Source organism: Microtus ochrogaster, chromosome 6 (genome assembly GCF_000317375.1).
Source record: "Microtus ochrogaster isolate Prairie Vole_2 chromosome 6, MicOch1.0, whole genome shotgun sequence".
Classification (NCBI taxonomy): domain Eukaryota; kingdom Metazoa; phylum Chordata; class Mammalia; order Rodentia; family Cricetidae; genus Microtus; species Microtus ochrogaster.
Window position 1 is genome coordinate 68,475,431 of NC_022013.1, and position 17,414 is coordinate 68,492,844.

At 46.4% G+C, this 17,414-nt stretch overlaps 1 protein-coding gene across 4 annotated transcripts in view; it reads right to left on the reverse strand.

Annotated features, from left to right (window-relative positions):
- The window catches only part of Nos1ap (nitric oxide synthase 1 adaptor protein), a 276,554-nt gene that overhangs the window by 24,374 nt on the left and 234,766 nt on the right, over positions 1-17,414 (reverse strand). For all 4 annotated transcript variants that reach the window (XM_005348779.3, XM_026779963.1, XM_026779964.1 and 1 more), the window contains exons 6-8: positions 9,997-10,138; positions 2,591-2,751; positions 995-1,174 (exon numbers count right to left, since the gene is read on the reverse strand). In XM_005348779.3, the coding sequence (XP_005348836.2) occupies positions 995-1,174; positions 2,591-2,751; positions 9,997-10,138 (483 nt within the window). The remainder of the gene's footprint in view (positions 1-994; positions 1,175-2,590; positions 2,752-9,996; positions 10,139-17,414) is intronic.

Sequence of the window (17,414 nt, forward strand, 5' to 3'; positions counted from 1 at the left end):
CTGAACACGGAAAATCTCAGCACCTAGTCAAGCCTATCCGATCTAGAACACTGGTGCACACAGTAGCCTTTCACAGACAACTCTCCAACCATCCCATCCCATCCTCCTGACTACCTTTATCTACCCACCTAAGGCCTAATCCTGCCTGGCTCTGGCTTCATACTTCAGCTTTTACACGGAACAGATACATATGTCTTCACCATTCCCTGACCTGCCCATCATCGAGAGAAGGCTCAAACTACCAAACTCCAAGGAAGTATGGATGACAACGACCTCCAATGGAAACCAAACAGAAGGGATTCCTGCTGAAAGCAGCAAGGGCAATCAGCTCAATCCTCTCCCCAAAGCAGCAACGATCCAACCAGACTCCAGGGCACAAACTCCATCCAGATGCTAAAAGGTAGCCATTTCTCAAATGGCTCAGATCATCTAGCTGAATTCCCACAAGTTCATTGCTATTATAATGAATTCCTAATCAAATGCTGTCTGGAATAAGTAGGTCACTAATGGAGGCTTGAGGACCTGTTCCGGTCAAGAGGGTTGGGATGCCTGAGCAGCAGTCTGTGCAAGGATGCTGGTCACAGATTTACACTTGGAGCTGTTTTAAGAGTTGTCACCCCTGTCCTAACTCCAAAGGCATCCCTTCCCACCCCAAACATGAGGACATAAGGTAGGGAAGGGAGGGTGGGACTGCGTACGTCTTTTTCCTTGATACATTCAAATCATCATCCAACAACGTTCAGCCAAGCCAGCCAAGCCTAACTCAGAGCGAGGGATACACGGGGGAACCGATGTGTTTTTCCATTTTAACCATAGCCCCCACCTGTCCCCCTCCCCTGTCACCTCCTAGAACCCCAACAAGCAATGATCCAATAGCATGAGCAATTCCTTAGAGCTCCCTAGGTTGTAAACCTGCCCTGAGCCCCTTGCTAGGGAAGGCGCGTCAAGCCCATGAGAGTGGAGCCTGTGAAGAAGGGAGGAGGCTGAGGAGAACCTGGGCCACAGCCACTTGCGTCTGCTGCTGCTGCTGCTGGAGGAGCTGCTGGAGGAGCTGCATCTGGTGGTGAGTAGACAGGGGCGTCCCTGCGCCCAAGCCTGGTGGCTTCGAGGAAGCAGAAGGGAGCAGCATGCGGGGTGAGGCTGTCAGCATGGGTTCCTGAGGACTGGGTGAGACCTGAAGAGAAAAGACAGAACATGGCTCATAGGCAGAAGCCACCTCCGAGGGCCAGCTTCCTCTCACTGGAATGGTCGCGATGGGTACATGGGCAGAATGAAACCCATGTGCTAGAGATGCCACATCTTGAAGGACAGGAATAGCTCCAGGGAGAAAATACTGGCACACCTGGGCTTGGACCACAGAGCCAGAAAATTCTATCTCCATACCTTGGGAACATCATTTGCTAATAGGGTAGAAGACGGGCAGCTGGCAAAATGTTTTTTCTTTTTAACCCCTCATTTCCAATAATATACCTTTCTGAATTGGGGTTTCTAGCTTTAGAATCTATGTTTGTGTACACAGCTTCCTATCACGTTACTATGGCAACAAGAGAGAGACGGTCTCAGCTCTTCCCCACGCTATCCTTTGCTTCCTATTCTGGGGTCAGATGCTCCATCCTCTCCCATCTCGTCTCACAGTGAAGGAAGAACATTTGGACATCACATGACCCAGAGGGACTTCTGTTAGCTAGGTAATCACAGCTGCAAACTCTTTCTCCTGATGGACACTTTTGCACAAATGGCTCCAGTAAGTCAGAGTTGAAAGCCAGGGAGGTAGGTTTTGTTTCCAGTGGCTCTGCTGATCTTCAGATATGCAGGAAGAAGGCACCTAGGGACAAATGCCTATTGCCCCTAGTAGTGAGGTCATGGGGCAGCAGAGAAAACTTTGGCACTGCCCGCCAAAGTACACAGGTGTTTCCTCATGAACTGGACTAATCTGAGTTGGAGGATAGAGTGCCAGAGAGCTTCCTGGGAACCCAAGGGTTGGGAACTTCCCTTTCAGTTTTTATTTTCCTTAGCTTAGTTGCCTCTAAGTTTGAATTTAGTCTTGGGGCTTACGGGGCTTGTCTCATGGATCGTATCAGAAGCTCCCTACGCCTTAGTTGTCCTACCCATGGAATGCCAGGCTGGGGTGATGAGGCCCCCCTTAATGTGGTCTCAGTTTCTAACATGCTGTGGGCCAGTTTCCAGACTCAATAGAGCTGTTACACAGAAGTTTTAAAGGCACACAACTGCTAGACAAGGCGAGAGGGCTCAAACAGACTGTTTTTTTTTTCTAAGTCATGTGATTATCTGCATCACACGGGTCTGTTGGGTGGGCTCTGCACAAATATCACAAGACGCTGTTGTGTATGGAGAAAGGGACAGAACATTGACAGGATCCCCCAGGCGGGCAATAAGCTTCAGACACAAGCTCCATAGCACCCTCACATGGGTGCTGGCCTGTGGATGCTGAACCTGCGGAAAGGCAGGGACCTCTGGGAAAGGCGACAAAATATGCTCTAGCGCTGCCACTGGGTGACAGGGCGCCTCACTTCTGAAGCTGCAGCCAGGGGAGCCATAAGGCACACCGCTTGCTCAGAGGATCACCTACCGTAGAGTCTATGTCTCCTTCCTTCCCTACAGCATCCAGGTCCGTCACCCCACGACTGAACTTGAGAATGTCATTCCCAGGGAGTGGAACCTCCACAGCATCGATGTCAGTTTCTTCAGCCGTAGCTGTGGAGGCCCTCTCGGCTCCAGGAAGCTGGCGGCCTGCAGAGACAACAGGGCAGGAAACCATGGCATAAGGAACAGTATTTTCGCTTTATTTTGTTAGTCCTCCGTTAGTCAAGCCCAGGCGTGCCATGGGCTTCCTCTGACATTTTACACGTCCTTTTGTTCAAGTACACAAACACACCTTTTCAACCCCATATGATACTTTTAGTCTTACATCATCGTAAAGTTCAGAAACAAACACATGTTTGCTCAAACTGGGTGCAGCATCTCCACAACCTGGAACATTTCGAACAGCAAGGTGTAGAGACGCTAGAAGAAAGGGCGCTGTCATCTCTAACTTCCTCTCAGCTCAGGCCTCCATTTCCCAACCTGGCACTTACTCTCAAGAGTTCCACAGAGAATATTTCCTTACCCTATATTTGGGATTAGGTTTGTCACTATGTTCTGTTTCGGTGTTTCAAGATGGGGAGGGGGACTTTACTTTATAGCTCAGAATAGTTCACAAGGCCAGCCCCAAACCTATGCCTATCTTCCTGTCTCTGCCTCCTGAGCGCTGGGATTACAGGCATGTGCCACCATGCTCCTCTATGTTCACCACGATTTCTTCAAATACAATTTCCTAACAGCTTTCAGAGACCAAACAGCAGCTGGAAAATAGAGTTGGGTGGTGGTAGCGGGGTACACAGAGTGCTGATTCCCTAACATTGGAGCTAGCCCAGACAACCAGGTGTCAGGCCCGTGTCCGCTTTGCAGAGCCAGTGGCTCTAAGTCCTTTCTATGCAGATAAACCTGACCACGTAAGGGAGCGAGCTCAATATTTAGAAGTCAACAGGATGCTAGGTTTTCCTCCTAGCTGATCCAGCTTTTTATTTCCTTGTTTGTATTGCGTTTATTTATGCACTTGTATGTCCGTGTATGGGTGAGTATGTGCCACGGCGCACCTGTGGAGGTCAGAAGACAGATGACCTGAATCGCTTCTCTCCTGCAGTGTGGGTTCCAGGGATCAGATTCAGGCTGTCAGTCTTGGCAGCAAACACCTTTACCTGCTGCGCTCTTTTGCTGGCCGCTAGCAGGTTTTATTTGAATAAAGTCCTTCCAAAGGCTTCCCAGTCTATGTACATGCTGGACAGTTGCTACGTGGGAGAAGGCAAACCTCCAAGGAAATAGATCTCTCCCGGGAAGCCCTCCCCAGGGAGAGTCTGAGAGAGGGTAAACTGCACAAACAGGCAATAAAGATTTGAGCAGTGGTCCCACCTTGCTCTGAGCCTTGGGGGTGGCCAGAGGCAGCTGTTGCCAAAAGATATAAAAGGTATACCTCCCCCATAGTACAGGGAAGAGGAGAAGAATGAGGGAGGCAAGAAAGACAGGCACAGAGCAGGGAAGGAGAGAGGAGGCACTGGAAGGCGTGTAAGTGAGAAGCAACATAAAAACCCCCGCTGAATCCCAGAAGAGAAAGTGCTGACATCAAAGAAGCCAGAACAGCTTCCAGCACTTGCCCTTTTCAATTTCCAAGTGTAAATAAGTTTCCTCTGTACAATGAAGGGCCTGCCATCCCATCACAGGCGGGTCTCCTCTGGAAAGATAAACACTGCATTCAATGAAAAGCTCCCCAACACAGAAGCCAGATCCCCACAGGAAACCATCGGTTTTCCTCTGGACCTTCATAGGAAAATCCTTCTCAGGAGAGCAGATGCGAAAAGAAAAAACAGGTTGCCAGCAGTTTACACACACTAAGAAGTTGAGTGGGAGGCATAAAGGAAGCGATCAGGAGAAGGCAGTGAGCAGGCTTCCTGAAGAAGAAAGGGTTCCACCTCCAGATCCAAAGGGCACTGACTGCTGACACTCAGATACGCAGTCTCATGGCCACAGGAAAGCCAGATCAACCACTCAGCTCATACCTGCTGTGAATTACAGACCTTTTGAGCATCCCCCCATCCATTCCCTTGTGCATATGTTCCATATGCAGAACCCTAGCTACACGGCTAGCACCAAGAGCTTACAATAAACCCCGTCCTGGGTTCATTCACCTGCGTTCTCTCAGCGCCTCAGAGGAGAACTGGTACCCAACACATGGTTTGCTGGAGATCACTGAGTGGGCAAGGGTAGGGTCAGGATGAAAGTCTGACTGCCTTGTGTAGCAAGCCTGCAGCTCCAGTGACCTCTTGGCATGACTTTCTCACTTCCATAGCGGCCAATAGTCTGTACTAAAGAGCCAGCCACCACAGAACCCAGGCATCTGCCAAAGATTATTCTAGAGCTTGCTGTGGAGTTACTTTTTAAATTGCAATCAATATTTAAAGCAATAGACCTTGTGTCAAGTGGATGCCCGTCTGTGGGCAGACTGATCTGATCAGATGGAGGTTCAAACAGAACAAAGACGAATCTCCCACGAAGAACAGGGAATGACAGCAGCAGGTGGCTTTCAGACTCAAATTCAACCTTCCCCAGGTCTCCAACAGCACATTACTGATTTACCAGGCACGTGAAACAATTACTTAAAATGAACCACCCATTAAATACAAACACAGATAGAGATGGGAAGGAGGAAAGAGATTTCTGTGTAGCTATTTCTAGCCAAGTTTAATAGCCGGGGAGAGAAGACTCCTCAGGGGTGGTGTTCTTGATGCAGCTTCCTTTAAATCACCCATGGTCCTGGAGGAACCCCAGTAAACTCACTGGTTTCCCAAGCTAGACTTGGGTGTAATCATTCTTTACCATCAGGGCTCTGTGGGCTGAATGAACATTTGTTCCTGTCTCTGCAGGAGAAGCCACACAACACACACACACACACACACACACACACACACGCACGCACACACGATATGTCTTCCTCCCTCACCTTACTGCATAACCTCACCTTTGCCAGCAGGTGCCTCCCTCCCTCTCCCCCAGGGATGCCAGTATGATAGAGTGTGCCAACTCGAGCTTGATTGGTTTTGAAAAGATACAACTAATGTGTCTTTGCCATCTTAAACCTCAAAGCAAGCATGCTGGGCGAATTAGTTTGCTTTCGATCGCTGTGCTAAACGTCATGACCAAAAGCAATTTGGGGAGGACAGGGCTGGCTTGGCTTATGCATCTCCATCACAGTCTATCACTGAGAGAAGCCAAGGCAGGAACTCAAGCAGAAGCAGCAACAGAAACCATGGAGGAGTGCTACTTACTGGCTTGTTCAACCAGTTTTCTTATGCAACCAAAGAGGACCTGCCCAGGAATGGCACTGCCACAGTGGGCTGGATCTTCCCACATCAATCATTAATCATGAAAATGCCCTACATGACAATCTGATCTAGGTAATTCCTCAATGGAAGTTATCTCTGTCCAGGTGACTCTAGTTTATGTCAAGATGATACAAACTTACCAGCACACTGGGCTTGACACTACCTGTGCAAGGCCAATTATATAATTACATTCTATAAGGTAGATAAGAATGTCAAGCAGATGACACTTCATGTATATTAATGCAAATTAAGAAAATTGTCTCTAAAAAGGTAACAGAAAAGGCCAGGTGTGCTGGTGCATGTCTCTAACCCTAGCACTCAGGAGGCAGAGGCAGGTAGATCTCTGTGAGCGTGAAGCCAGCCTGGTCTACATAGCAAGTTCTTTACTAGACAGGGCTCCATAAAGAGAGGTAACAGAACAGAGGGTTAGTGGTGCCTAGTATGACTGGAAGGTGGGTGCTGACTTTTATACTACAGCGAGAAGAGAGTAACTATGCCGGACTCTTCAGGAGCCACCGTCTCCACCACTGCCTTCCTGGCAATCCACCGTTCAGCCTTCTGAATTCACTTTGCGTTTACCACCTCAGTTGTATTAACTCCCCCAGCCGAGGTGTCATCATTCCTCATCAAAGAGGTGGCTTAAAAGTCACTCTGGTTGGAATCTCTTCTCAATCTTCAAGCTCATCTTAGCATGGAATAAGCACTTTATAGATGATTGTTGACAGTGATTAATACACACGCTGTCCCTTGGCCACACTTATTGACTGTTTGTCAGTTTATTCAACAAGTATTTATTGTGCTAGGAGGTCCCTATGCTCCCAAGGTTCACAGCCCATTGAAGACAGAGGGCAGGCATCCTCTGCCTGGTACTCAGAGGGCTGGATGTTAATGTCAGTGGAATCCTCCAGGAGTGCAGAGAACACTCACAGGCACACAGCAGAAAACAATGTATTCTGAGTTTCTGAAAGGGGAAGGGAAGAGAATGGGAGCTAGGAATCAGGCCCCCCAGAGGAGAAAACAAGAGCACAGAATGAGGAGGAACTCTGCAGGAAGCAGAAGGCAATGCACCAACAATGGCTATAAGGTACACGAGCTACCCAGAGCAGAAAAGGAAGGAGTTTGGAGTACCTGGGGGAAATGAGACTGAAAGCAAAGAACAGGAAGTGATCCCTCCTGGGAACTCCAAGGATTCCCCAGAGTCTCCTCCTTAGCATGACAGGAAGTCTGTCATCTCCCCCAGCAGATGGCTGCAGGGGCTGTAGGTGGAAGGACAGCGCTGTTCCGATTGCAGGAAAATAAGACCTACTTCTTAGTGTTGCCTGTAAGAAAGGGCACTGGCAGTTCTTGTCAATGGGTCAGCCCAAGACATCCTGACCTCCATGACCAGAGGCTGAGGGACAGATCCAATTAACTACTTAGGAATTACAGTAACCTCCTCAGAGAGGACTTCTGCGATGACAATGGTTGTCTCTTTCACTCTAGGATTAAGCAGTTTCACTAGATCAGTGTCCTCTGCTTTCTGGTTCGAAATTTCTCTCTCCTCTCTCTCTCTCTCTCTTTCTCTCTCTCTCTGTGTGTGTGTGTGTGTGTGTGTACCAGCTGCCAGTGTGAGCATGGGCTTGAAATCTCTTGAGATTTCGGCTGCCACTCTCTACCAGCAAGATAGCAAGCCATTGGCAAAGTGGTGTTACCAGAGGCTGGGGATATGGCTCAGCCAGCCTATACAGTGCTTTCACGACCATGGCCTGTTATAAACCACAATTGGTCAGGTGCACAAGGGAAAATACAAGGCTCCATCTAGTGATGGTTATTATTAGGGAAGGTTACTGTGATGCTTGCATTAGCCAGAGGCCACCATCAGTTGGCACAAATGAGAGAGCCAAGAAAGAAGCATGATGGTCCTCTGTGGTCACAGAGAAACAGGGCTCTAGATGAAATGTCATGTTTTCCTAATTTATGACTAACATGTGTCCAGGGTAGAAAAGTTATCAGTACAGTGGGGGTAAATCTTCTTGCCACCTCAGCCACCTAGCTCCTTTTCACAGAATGATCTATGTTGCCACTTTCTGGTGAATCAGGCTGTGAAGATTCTATGCATGGCAAACTTGCAAGTGCACACACATGTACATACATGTATACCACATGTGTATGCATGAGTATCCCTATGTACTTACAATAAAATGTGATCTCTAGGAAGCATAACCACAGTTCTAGAACTTGATTTTTACAAAATGGACAAAATGTCTTAAGATGGAATTATATCAGTTCACAGATAACTGAGGATTCTTCTTAATCATTGAGCAATAGTCTACTATTTATATTTAAAAGTGACTTCATAGCTAGGCACAATGGTGCACACCTTTAATCAAGAAGCAGAGGCAGCGGCAGAGGCAGACCGATCTCTCTAAGTTTAAGGCCAGCTTGGTCTATGGAGTGAGACCAGGACAGTCATGGCTACAGAGCGAGACTCTGCCTCAAAAAGAGAAAAGAAACGAAACTGTCTTTTATAATCCTTTGGCTTTATAACTGATTCCTCACTTATGTAACCATGCAGAAGGTTAACTGTTTCACATGTATGCTCTATCTTTAGAATGCAGTCCTAGAGATACTACGAGCATGATTTAGGAGTCAACTGATATGTAGAATTTTGAGTTCTGCGGGTATTTTCATGTTATTCTCCCCAGGGATCTGCACCATATTGGTGCATGTGCCTGACTAGGGCTCTGGCCTCCTGCTTTGAGTGGTTCACAACAGCACAGCTCTCCCTGGTCGCATCTACGTGGATTTTTATTTAAATACAGAGTGTGAATCCTTTGTTACTCACTTTTCCTAGAAACTTTCTGCCCTTCTTTAAAAAATTTTCACACATCTGTGCTCAAGTAACAGTAGCTAACATGTATGCATCTATAGCTAACATGTATGTATCTAGGGCTTTCTGTGTGCCAAGCATCAGACTTGGCCTTTTAAAATCTATTAGCTCACTGAATTATGTCATGACCCTGAGGCACATACTCCGAGCTATTCTCCAGAAGTAGATACTTAGGCTCAAGGCCGAGTGGAACTAACTTTTGCACGCCTAGAGACCGTGACTGTGCTGTCCCAATGCAAACCAGGAGCCTCTCTGTCCAGCCACGTGACAATACTGCTGTTTAAGCATAATACCTATTTTTGTGATTTTTAAAAATATTTAATTATTTATTATGTATAGAGTGTTCTGCCTGCATGCCAGAAGAGGGCACCAAATCTCATTATAGATGTTTGTGAGCCACGGTGTGGTTTTTGGGGATTGAACTCAGAACCTCTGGAAGAGCAGTTTTCTTAACCTCTGAGCCATCTCTCCACCCCTATTTTTGGGATTTTTTTTCTTAACTTTTTTCATTTGTTTTTGAGACAAGCTATATATAGAATGGGTTGGCCTTGAATTCTTCATGATTCTCCTGCCTCTGCCTCCTCTGTTTTCTAACTCTGATGTGAATAATTAGTTCATAAGACTTTTAGGATGTCTCATCTGCTAATGGAAATAATTGAATTTTTGCATTTTTCTTTGATTACCATTTAAACTCTTCCACATGAGCTTTTTGGATGTGAGTACCACAGGTTACCAGGATGTCCCCTTTGCTGATAGAAATTTGTGCCATATCAGGCACAGTATTCATGCTTATGACATTTAGGTTTTCCATTCAATACTATGGTATGTTCTTCCATTTCTTAAACTAAATATGTATGTCTATCTAATCTTAAATACTTTATCTTGGTTAAACTGTCATATTAATGAACTTTTTTTTTCTGCAGAAGAAATCATGTAGATATGGTTTCTGACTAGTTGTTATTGGGACATATTAACACCATCTCTCACTCGGGAAGCTAAGGTAGGAGAAGTCCAAGTTCAAGGTCAGTCTGAGCTACAAAGCAAGAACTTATCTCAAAGCTAAAACAGACAAAAAGAGAACAAAAGTAAAAATGTAATCAAAGTAAGCGTGGAATTATTAGAATTAGTTTTTAAGTAACTTAACAGCATGGCCCACAGTGTGTCCTCTCCCTCTGCAGCCACGGAGCCTACCTGGGTCTCCTGAGCCATCGCTGTTCCTCTCACTCTCCCCATCTTCCTGGCCATCTGCATTCTGCTGGGTGTGCTGCAGGCTCAGCTTGTGGCAGACTTCAAAGGCCTGGCCCACCGTCCGCACGATTCTCATAGCTTGACTCTGGGAAGGAAGACGGAAAAGAAAGAGTGAAGGATGCAGAGACTCCACGAGGGCACAGCAAGGGTCAGTGTGGCTGAGGATGTGCACGGTGGTCAGAAGCCTACGCAGCCAGAGAAGGAAAGGTGGAAGAATTCAGGATTTCTCAGATGCACACATACTCTAGAAATAGCACCCGTGTTACCATGTCTCTGAAGCAGTTGTCAACTGAAGACAGGCGCCAGAGGCAAGTGTTCCATTTCTGCACTTAGAATTGGACTTGGCCTCATTTGTCCCTTCCAGTATGAAAGTAGTTCTGATCCTTCAGAATCTGTCAGCAGCCGCTACCAAATGTCCAATGAGCCCATCAAACTAGGAGGGACTGGGCCATCCTTCGACTTCTAATGGCCAAGTTCCCAGGAGCTCCTACAGATGGGTCTCTACGGGGCTGAGAAGACAACGGTTAACTGCAGAACCAGCTGAAGACTGGCAATCTCACAGACCCACAGTGACCAGCAGAAAGGAGAGGCAACTCTTTACCAGTGCTTCTCTAAGACATTGGATACCCAGATCTGTACACACAGTGGGGAGAGTCTCTTCCATCAATGGCATTAGGAAAATGAAATATTTACATGCAGAAGAGTGAAATTAGACTCCCGACTTATACCACATATAGAACTTAACTCAGATCAGAGTCAAAACTGTAAAACTACTAGAAGAAAACAGGGATGAAGCTCCAGGGCACTGGTTCTGGGACATGGTGCAGCTCTTTCCTTGCTTTTATTCTGCTATGTAACTTCTTCCTTTAGGAGCCCAGTGGGTAAGCGCATAGGTTTCCAGGATTCCACCACTCAATAAGGAAAGATAGGGAGGGCAGAGAAGCAATTCCCAGATTGTCTGCAGCAACCCAGCACAGCTGGGCTCCCTAGGCATGGTCTCAAAGGTGTCCCGCCGGTTAGATAACATGATGATTAGTTACCTCTCACCCACTTTCAAGTATTGAAAATGAAAGAGATGTAAATATACAGTCTCAGAGCCCACAGTGAGGAAAACCAAACATTGCACCATCATCAACTCTGGGTTATTTCACTAGACTTTACGTTATGCCTAAGTTGAGCACTAGCCATGTTTTCACGATCTGAGTTTGGGCGTGACTGCTACCTAGTGAGACCATATATTCCATTGATAGTATTCAAGACCCCCAGGGGACATCAGCATGAGGTGGATGACACTGTATTACTACTCTAATATCTAGGGCTTTGACAGACCAAGGGGGTCCTGCTGAGATTACAGCGTGATTCATTTGTACTTCTCATGATGTTGAGATTTGTCTGTATCTCCCATACCACATCCGTAAACTCCTTCCCATTCCTAAAGCATGAGAATCTGCACTTCAGAAGGTATGGAGCCTAACAAACCAATGATGAACATGCCCCAACTTTGTATATCTCTTTTCTATAATGATGATGATAAATCATTTGAGAATTTCATGAATCTCATACAATATATTTTAATCATATTCACCCACACTTCTCCCTTTAACTCTTCCCAGATCCACTCCCAACTGCTTACCCCTTCAAACTTCATGCCTACCTCCTCTTTTTTAATTACCCATAGGCTACAGTTTGTGCTGTTCAGATACTTCTGTGGGGCCATCAGTAGAGTGTGGACACCCTAGCTACTCAGAGATGGGCTCATAAACCACTCCCAACTCTAGAGTATCAACTGGACTGCCTTCTTCAGCAGGCAATTGCAGCTGCCAGGCTGTAAGGACATCTACATCACTTTTGATCATGAGGATGCTCCCTGGTCAGGGCTAGACCAGGAAGCTCCACCCTCAGATAAAAAGACCACTTGCTGTGGCCTCAGTGATGTTCATCTTCTAGTTCCCTCCCCGCTCCTTTCTGAAAAGAGGAGTAGGTTGCCTATGGCTTCTCAATCTTTCGCATCACAGCAAAGCTCATTCCCCAGTCACTGCATGTGTTGCTTTCTTCTGCCTGCCACTGCCCCTTAATGGAAGATTTCACTTCCCCTCCCTCACTAACTTTTGCAGATTTTTCTCTCCTAAACATCTTTACATGATGCAGAAAAGCTAAATACTTTAGGTTCGCAAAAACAAAAATTGGTAAGACTAAGCTTTTGGGCTTTTGTTTTTTTGTCTGTTTACTTTTGTTTTTGTTTTGTTTCGAGACAGGTTTTCTCTGTGTGGCTCTAGCTGTCCTGGAACTCACGCTGTAGACTAGACCGGCCTCCAATTCACAGAGATCCACCTGCCTTTGCCACTTGAGTGCTGGGATTAAAGGTGTACACCACTACCACCTAGCTGAGCAATATTTAAATAGCAAGAGTTTAATTCTGTGACTTCCTTATATATAAATTAACCTAGAAATCTCATTCTGAGTAAATATTTTCAAGGAATGGGTCAGTTTTCCCCATCACTCCCAGAATAAAGACTCAGTTTCCCCCGTTAAAATGTAGTCAGATAGGAAACAAAGCTCATTCCCGAGTGTGTTGCTGTAAAATCTCAACTTTTCCTAAGAAAGACATGGTATAACTTCCATCACCTCTGTGAGTCACAGGCATGTCCTCGGATTACAGGATTGGACAGGGGCAGAGGAGGATTTATAGGCTTAGTTTTGGATTTATATAAGAGGCTGGGGTGGGTGGGAAGGGCCTTCATAGAAGACTTTCATCTCTCATGTATCCGCAGCTGATAATGGATGCTGGGGGATACTCTCAGAACTGAGTATTTAAAGCCTCTAAATTCTGCCTCAGTCTCTAGTCTTCCACCTTCAACAGGAGCAAGGATGCGGGCGGGCACATCTAAAGGTTCAGCTGTTTAGAAGCCCGCAGTGCTGTATGGAGGTGGACTGGCTTTAATGCTTGGTGCAAGCAGCATTTTTACACTTCAGTGCATCTTCTAGACTCAACAACCGACTCTGAGCTCTATCTGATTCCCCTGAAAATGCAGAAAGGGCTGCTTTCGGTTACTGGTTATGCCTTCTCCCATGTTGGAAGGGGCAAGTCGTCCCCTCAGCCCCTGATGTCCTTCTATCCTCCCTTGGTCACAGTTTCTCTAGCTCGCTAAGGATGTGAACCAGTAGTGTGTGTCTCTCACTGCATCTCGTCCACGGCACGGAGGACTGAGGTGTGGGGAACGTACACGCTAGCTCCTCCCACGGGGCTCTCAATAGAGCAGTGCCCAAGGAATGCTTTACACTGACAAGTGTGGGATCAGATTTCTGTAATCCTAGTTCTTGGAGGACAGAGGGAGGAGGATTGGAGTTCAAAGTCAGAATGGGCTACATATCGAGGCCTTATCTCAGCTCAGGGGGATGACCTGAGTTTGATCCCCAAACCCAAATTGTGAAAGGAAAGAACCAACTCTCCCAAGCTGTTTGCTGGCCTCCACATGAATATCATGGCACACACACAAACATGCATACAAGCACACACAAATTAAATAAATAATGCAATAAAAATTAAAATGTAGATCAATTATTTACTTATATTCCTCATACAGTGTAGTGTCCTACCTGCATCTGTACCTGCACACCAGAAGAGGGCACCAGATCTCATTATAGATGGCTGTGGGCCACTATGTGGATACTGGGACTTGAACTCAGGACCTCTGGAAGAGCAGCCAGTGTTCTTTGAACCATCTTTCCAGCTCCCAAAAAGATAGATCTTGATAGGCTATTTGTGTTTTCTTTATTCAACAGCATGAAACATGAAAAATTTAAGAGAATCTCCTTTTCTTTATATATCCTAAGGTCAAAAGGATGATAGCCATTGCCTCCTTCCTATAGCATAAGAGGAAGATGGGCAAAGGCATCTCAGCTGTGAGCTAGCCCAACAGCTTCTGTGTGGGAAGACACTGGTGAACGTCTACATTTGCACAGTTGGTGTAAAATGATTTCATTTCAGTTTCTCTTATTCTTTTTAAAATAAAGGCTATGTCTCCATTCACAATAAAGGGGCATAGCGGCATGTTTGATGGACAGCTCTGTTGTTCTTGAGGAGGTGACTTGGTACACATCAAACTAGCCTGTCTGTTCGGCAGAATGACTGCATACCCATAAAAGCCGGTCCCTCGCATTCACCACTCTGGGGGTCAAAACCAGTGAGCTAGCTCCTAACACTACTCGCCGACAGCTATATTGCATCCAGATGCCTTTGGCCTTTAAGACTTTCCTTTCATCACCATTGAACATCTTTTTAGAGGACTTTCTAAGAGGACCTTGGGAGGGAACAATCACTGGAAGGCAGGAGCTCATCCTCGCACAGCTGCTCTCTGCACAGCCCAATGGGCTCCTTTCTACAGGTTAACCGCACTTGGCGATCCTAGGCAAGAAAACTGGTTCTGCTTGCTGCCTTGAAATGCAGGAGTCATGCAAGCTGGGACCTCCTAGAAGGCCAAGTCTGAACCTAAGAGGAAGAACTCCATTAAAGAGGAGCTTCAAAACGAGCTCTTTCAGAGGTTTCCACGAAGACAGGGTCTCCAGGATCATGTGGGAAGCAGCTGCCCGGATCTCATGACACTGGGAAATGAAAGTGGAGGTCTGGAGATTACAGGCATTCACGCACACCGTGGAGCCAGCAAGTGGACTATTAGGAAGACAGCCTTTTCCAGCTTTCAGAGATCTGGCCACTCTCTGGGATTTACTAGGTTGGGAACATCATTATGCCGCATGATTTTTGTACAAATCCAGCTTGGTTTTCCATAATCCTCTGGAAGTGCTGGGTGGCGCATGGACCAAATCTTCCTGTCCAGGAGCCAGTTTCTCTTAGCAGCCCAGAGCATGTGTGGCCTCGTGGTTATCAAGATTAGCTTGGATATGGCTGCTTTGATGTTTTCAGAGCTGGAAAGGAATACCTAACCTCAGAGTGGCTCTCAGCTGCAGACAGAGAGCACTGACACTCACTGGAAGTGCCAATTACAGGCAATTTTGTGAAATCAGGCCTGGAAGGAAGCTACCGCAGAACCGTATGTCTCCGATCCCAGCACAAACAGTGTTGCTTTAAACCATCTCCCTAGCCTCTTGATAGAAGCCCTCTCCCAGCCTACAGTCCTTCTCACCCTGGTACAGAAAGCAAGACAAGATGGACGAATTAGCTATTCTCCTCATTATGCCTAATGTGGGCTTCAACATAGCAGGTGTCAATAGTTGAAATACTGGTGCAATGAGAATAACAGGATTCTCTGTGAACATGAGCTATCTGCTCAAAAGTAGACAAAGGCTGGGGTATTCGCCCCAGAAAGCAGAAATCAAATGTTGATTCTTGTACTTGATCCCATCCACAGGAAAACCATTTATGACACCATTTCACCTTCTCCATCTGATGAGCCCGTTGCTGGTTGGCTAGCTATACTTGGGAATCTTTTCAGGATTGATGATTGCTGGCACTCTTCTGAATTTCACCGCTCTGGACAAAGCTCCTCTCTCTTTTACATCTTGTGGAGATGATTTTAAAACCCTCAGATGAGCAAGGAAAGCAGAGCCCAAAGGCACAACATGCAAGGCGCACAAGAGATGGTGAGAAGATGAAGCTGCCAGTGATGAGAGAAAGGAAGAAGCATAAGGCCTCTTCTGTCAAGAAGTCTTGCTATTGGCCCACCATCCCTTTGCTCTGTGGCTATCCCTCTCCATCTTCTGGGATTTATCTCCCAAGTACTTCAGAGTTCTAGGGAGTTGGCTTCCACCAAGTCAGGTGTGCAAGGACTTTTGTAATTCTCCCCTGCCCACAGCAATAAAGCACAGTGCCTTTATGTTGAGCTCAACTACTGCAGAATCTCACCAAGAATAGAACTGAATGTCATGTTTCTTTAAGGTGTCACTTAAAGGCATCTCAGAAAGGAGCTGGGGAGATAGTTCAGCTGGGAGAGTGTTTGCCACACAAGCACAAGGGCCTGAGTTTGATTTTCAGAATATGCAAACACACACACACACACACACACACACACACACACACACACACACACACACACACACAAACGGGGCAGGAGGTGGGGAGACAGAGTGTGAGCTTGAGGACTGGTGGCTCAAGTTTATAATTAATCCCAGCATTGGGGAGATAGATACAGGTGTACTTCTTAGGCTTGCTGGCCAGCTAACCTAGCCTAACGAACAAATTCCAGGCCAATGAAGAGATTTTGTTTCAGAAAGCAAGTTGGATGGCACCTGAGGAATGACATCAAGGTTGACCTCTGGCCTCTGCTTGAACACAAACACCCACAATTCATGCAAAATAAATTAAAGGTACCTTCAGTTTGGTGTTGTCAGGGACTACAAGCTGAAGCATGGATATATTTCTATGTGGGCATAAATATGTGAGGTACTAAAGGCTTGAAATAAATGATAGGTGGGTCAGGATTTTGTCCACTGTGTTGTTGATGGCTTAATCACACAATTTGGTAGAGGGACCTCCTTGGACAATGAATCATTGCCCGGTATGGAAAATTTACTTTCAAAGTGGGTCTGACTTGCAACATTGATGGGAAATAATGTTCATAATCTCAGTGCTGTCAGTATCTAGATAGAGGACAAGGGATGGGCTAATTCACCTTTCCAAGTGTTACTAGACACGTCACTTTTTCAATATTTTTATATTATGTGCACTGGTATTTTACCTGTGTATACATCTGTGTGAGGTGTCGGATTCCCCTGAAACTAGAGTTGTAGACAATTGCGAGCTACTATGTGGGTGCTGGCAATCAAACCCGGGTCCTCTAGAAGGGCAGACAGTGCTCTTAGTCTCTGAGTCATTTCTTCAACCTGACACTTGTTATTCTTTAACAAATGACCGTCACTGCCCTTCGAAACCTCCTGTAAACTCTAAAGGACAGCTTGGCTTTGCATCTATGGACCCCAGTTTGCTAGCATGACAAAAGGAAGCAACTTCTCCTCACCCAACCCAATTGAACTGTGATTGCAGGAAAAAAGGATGTCGAAAAGTTGACTTTGTGGCTGGTAGAACTCCCTGCCGCTCCCGCTAACCACTAACAACGCCTAGGGAAATGTGCTAATAAGCACAGCTATGTGCATCAGGCATGAGTGCATCCTCCGAGGGATGTGAAAAAAAATGCTAAGAGGGTGACATCCACACCACAGGACAGGTGGAGAGGCCGGGCAAGGGGCTTCCCGAGAGGGAAACAGTCTTGAAATGATACTATCACTATATCCCAGAAGGCGGGAACCACAGGAGATACCAAGTTGCCAGGAAGTCATCATCAAGAGCTTCCACTGTTTCCCAGCACCAATGGGAAAGGTGCTGGGACCTCTTCACCCCAACCCTGACA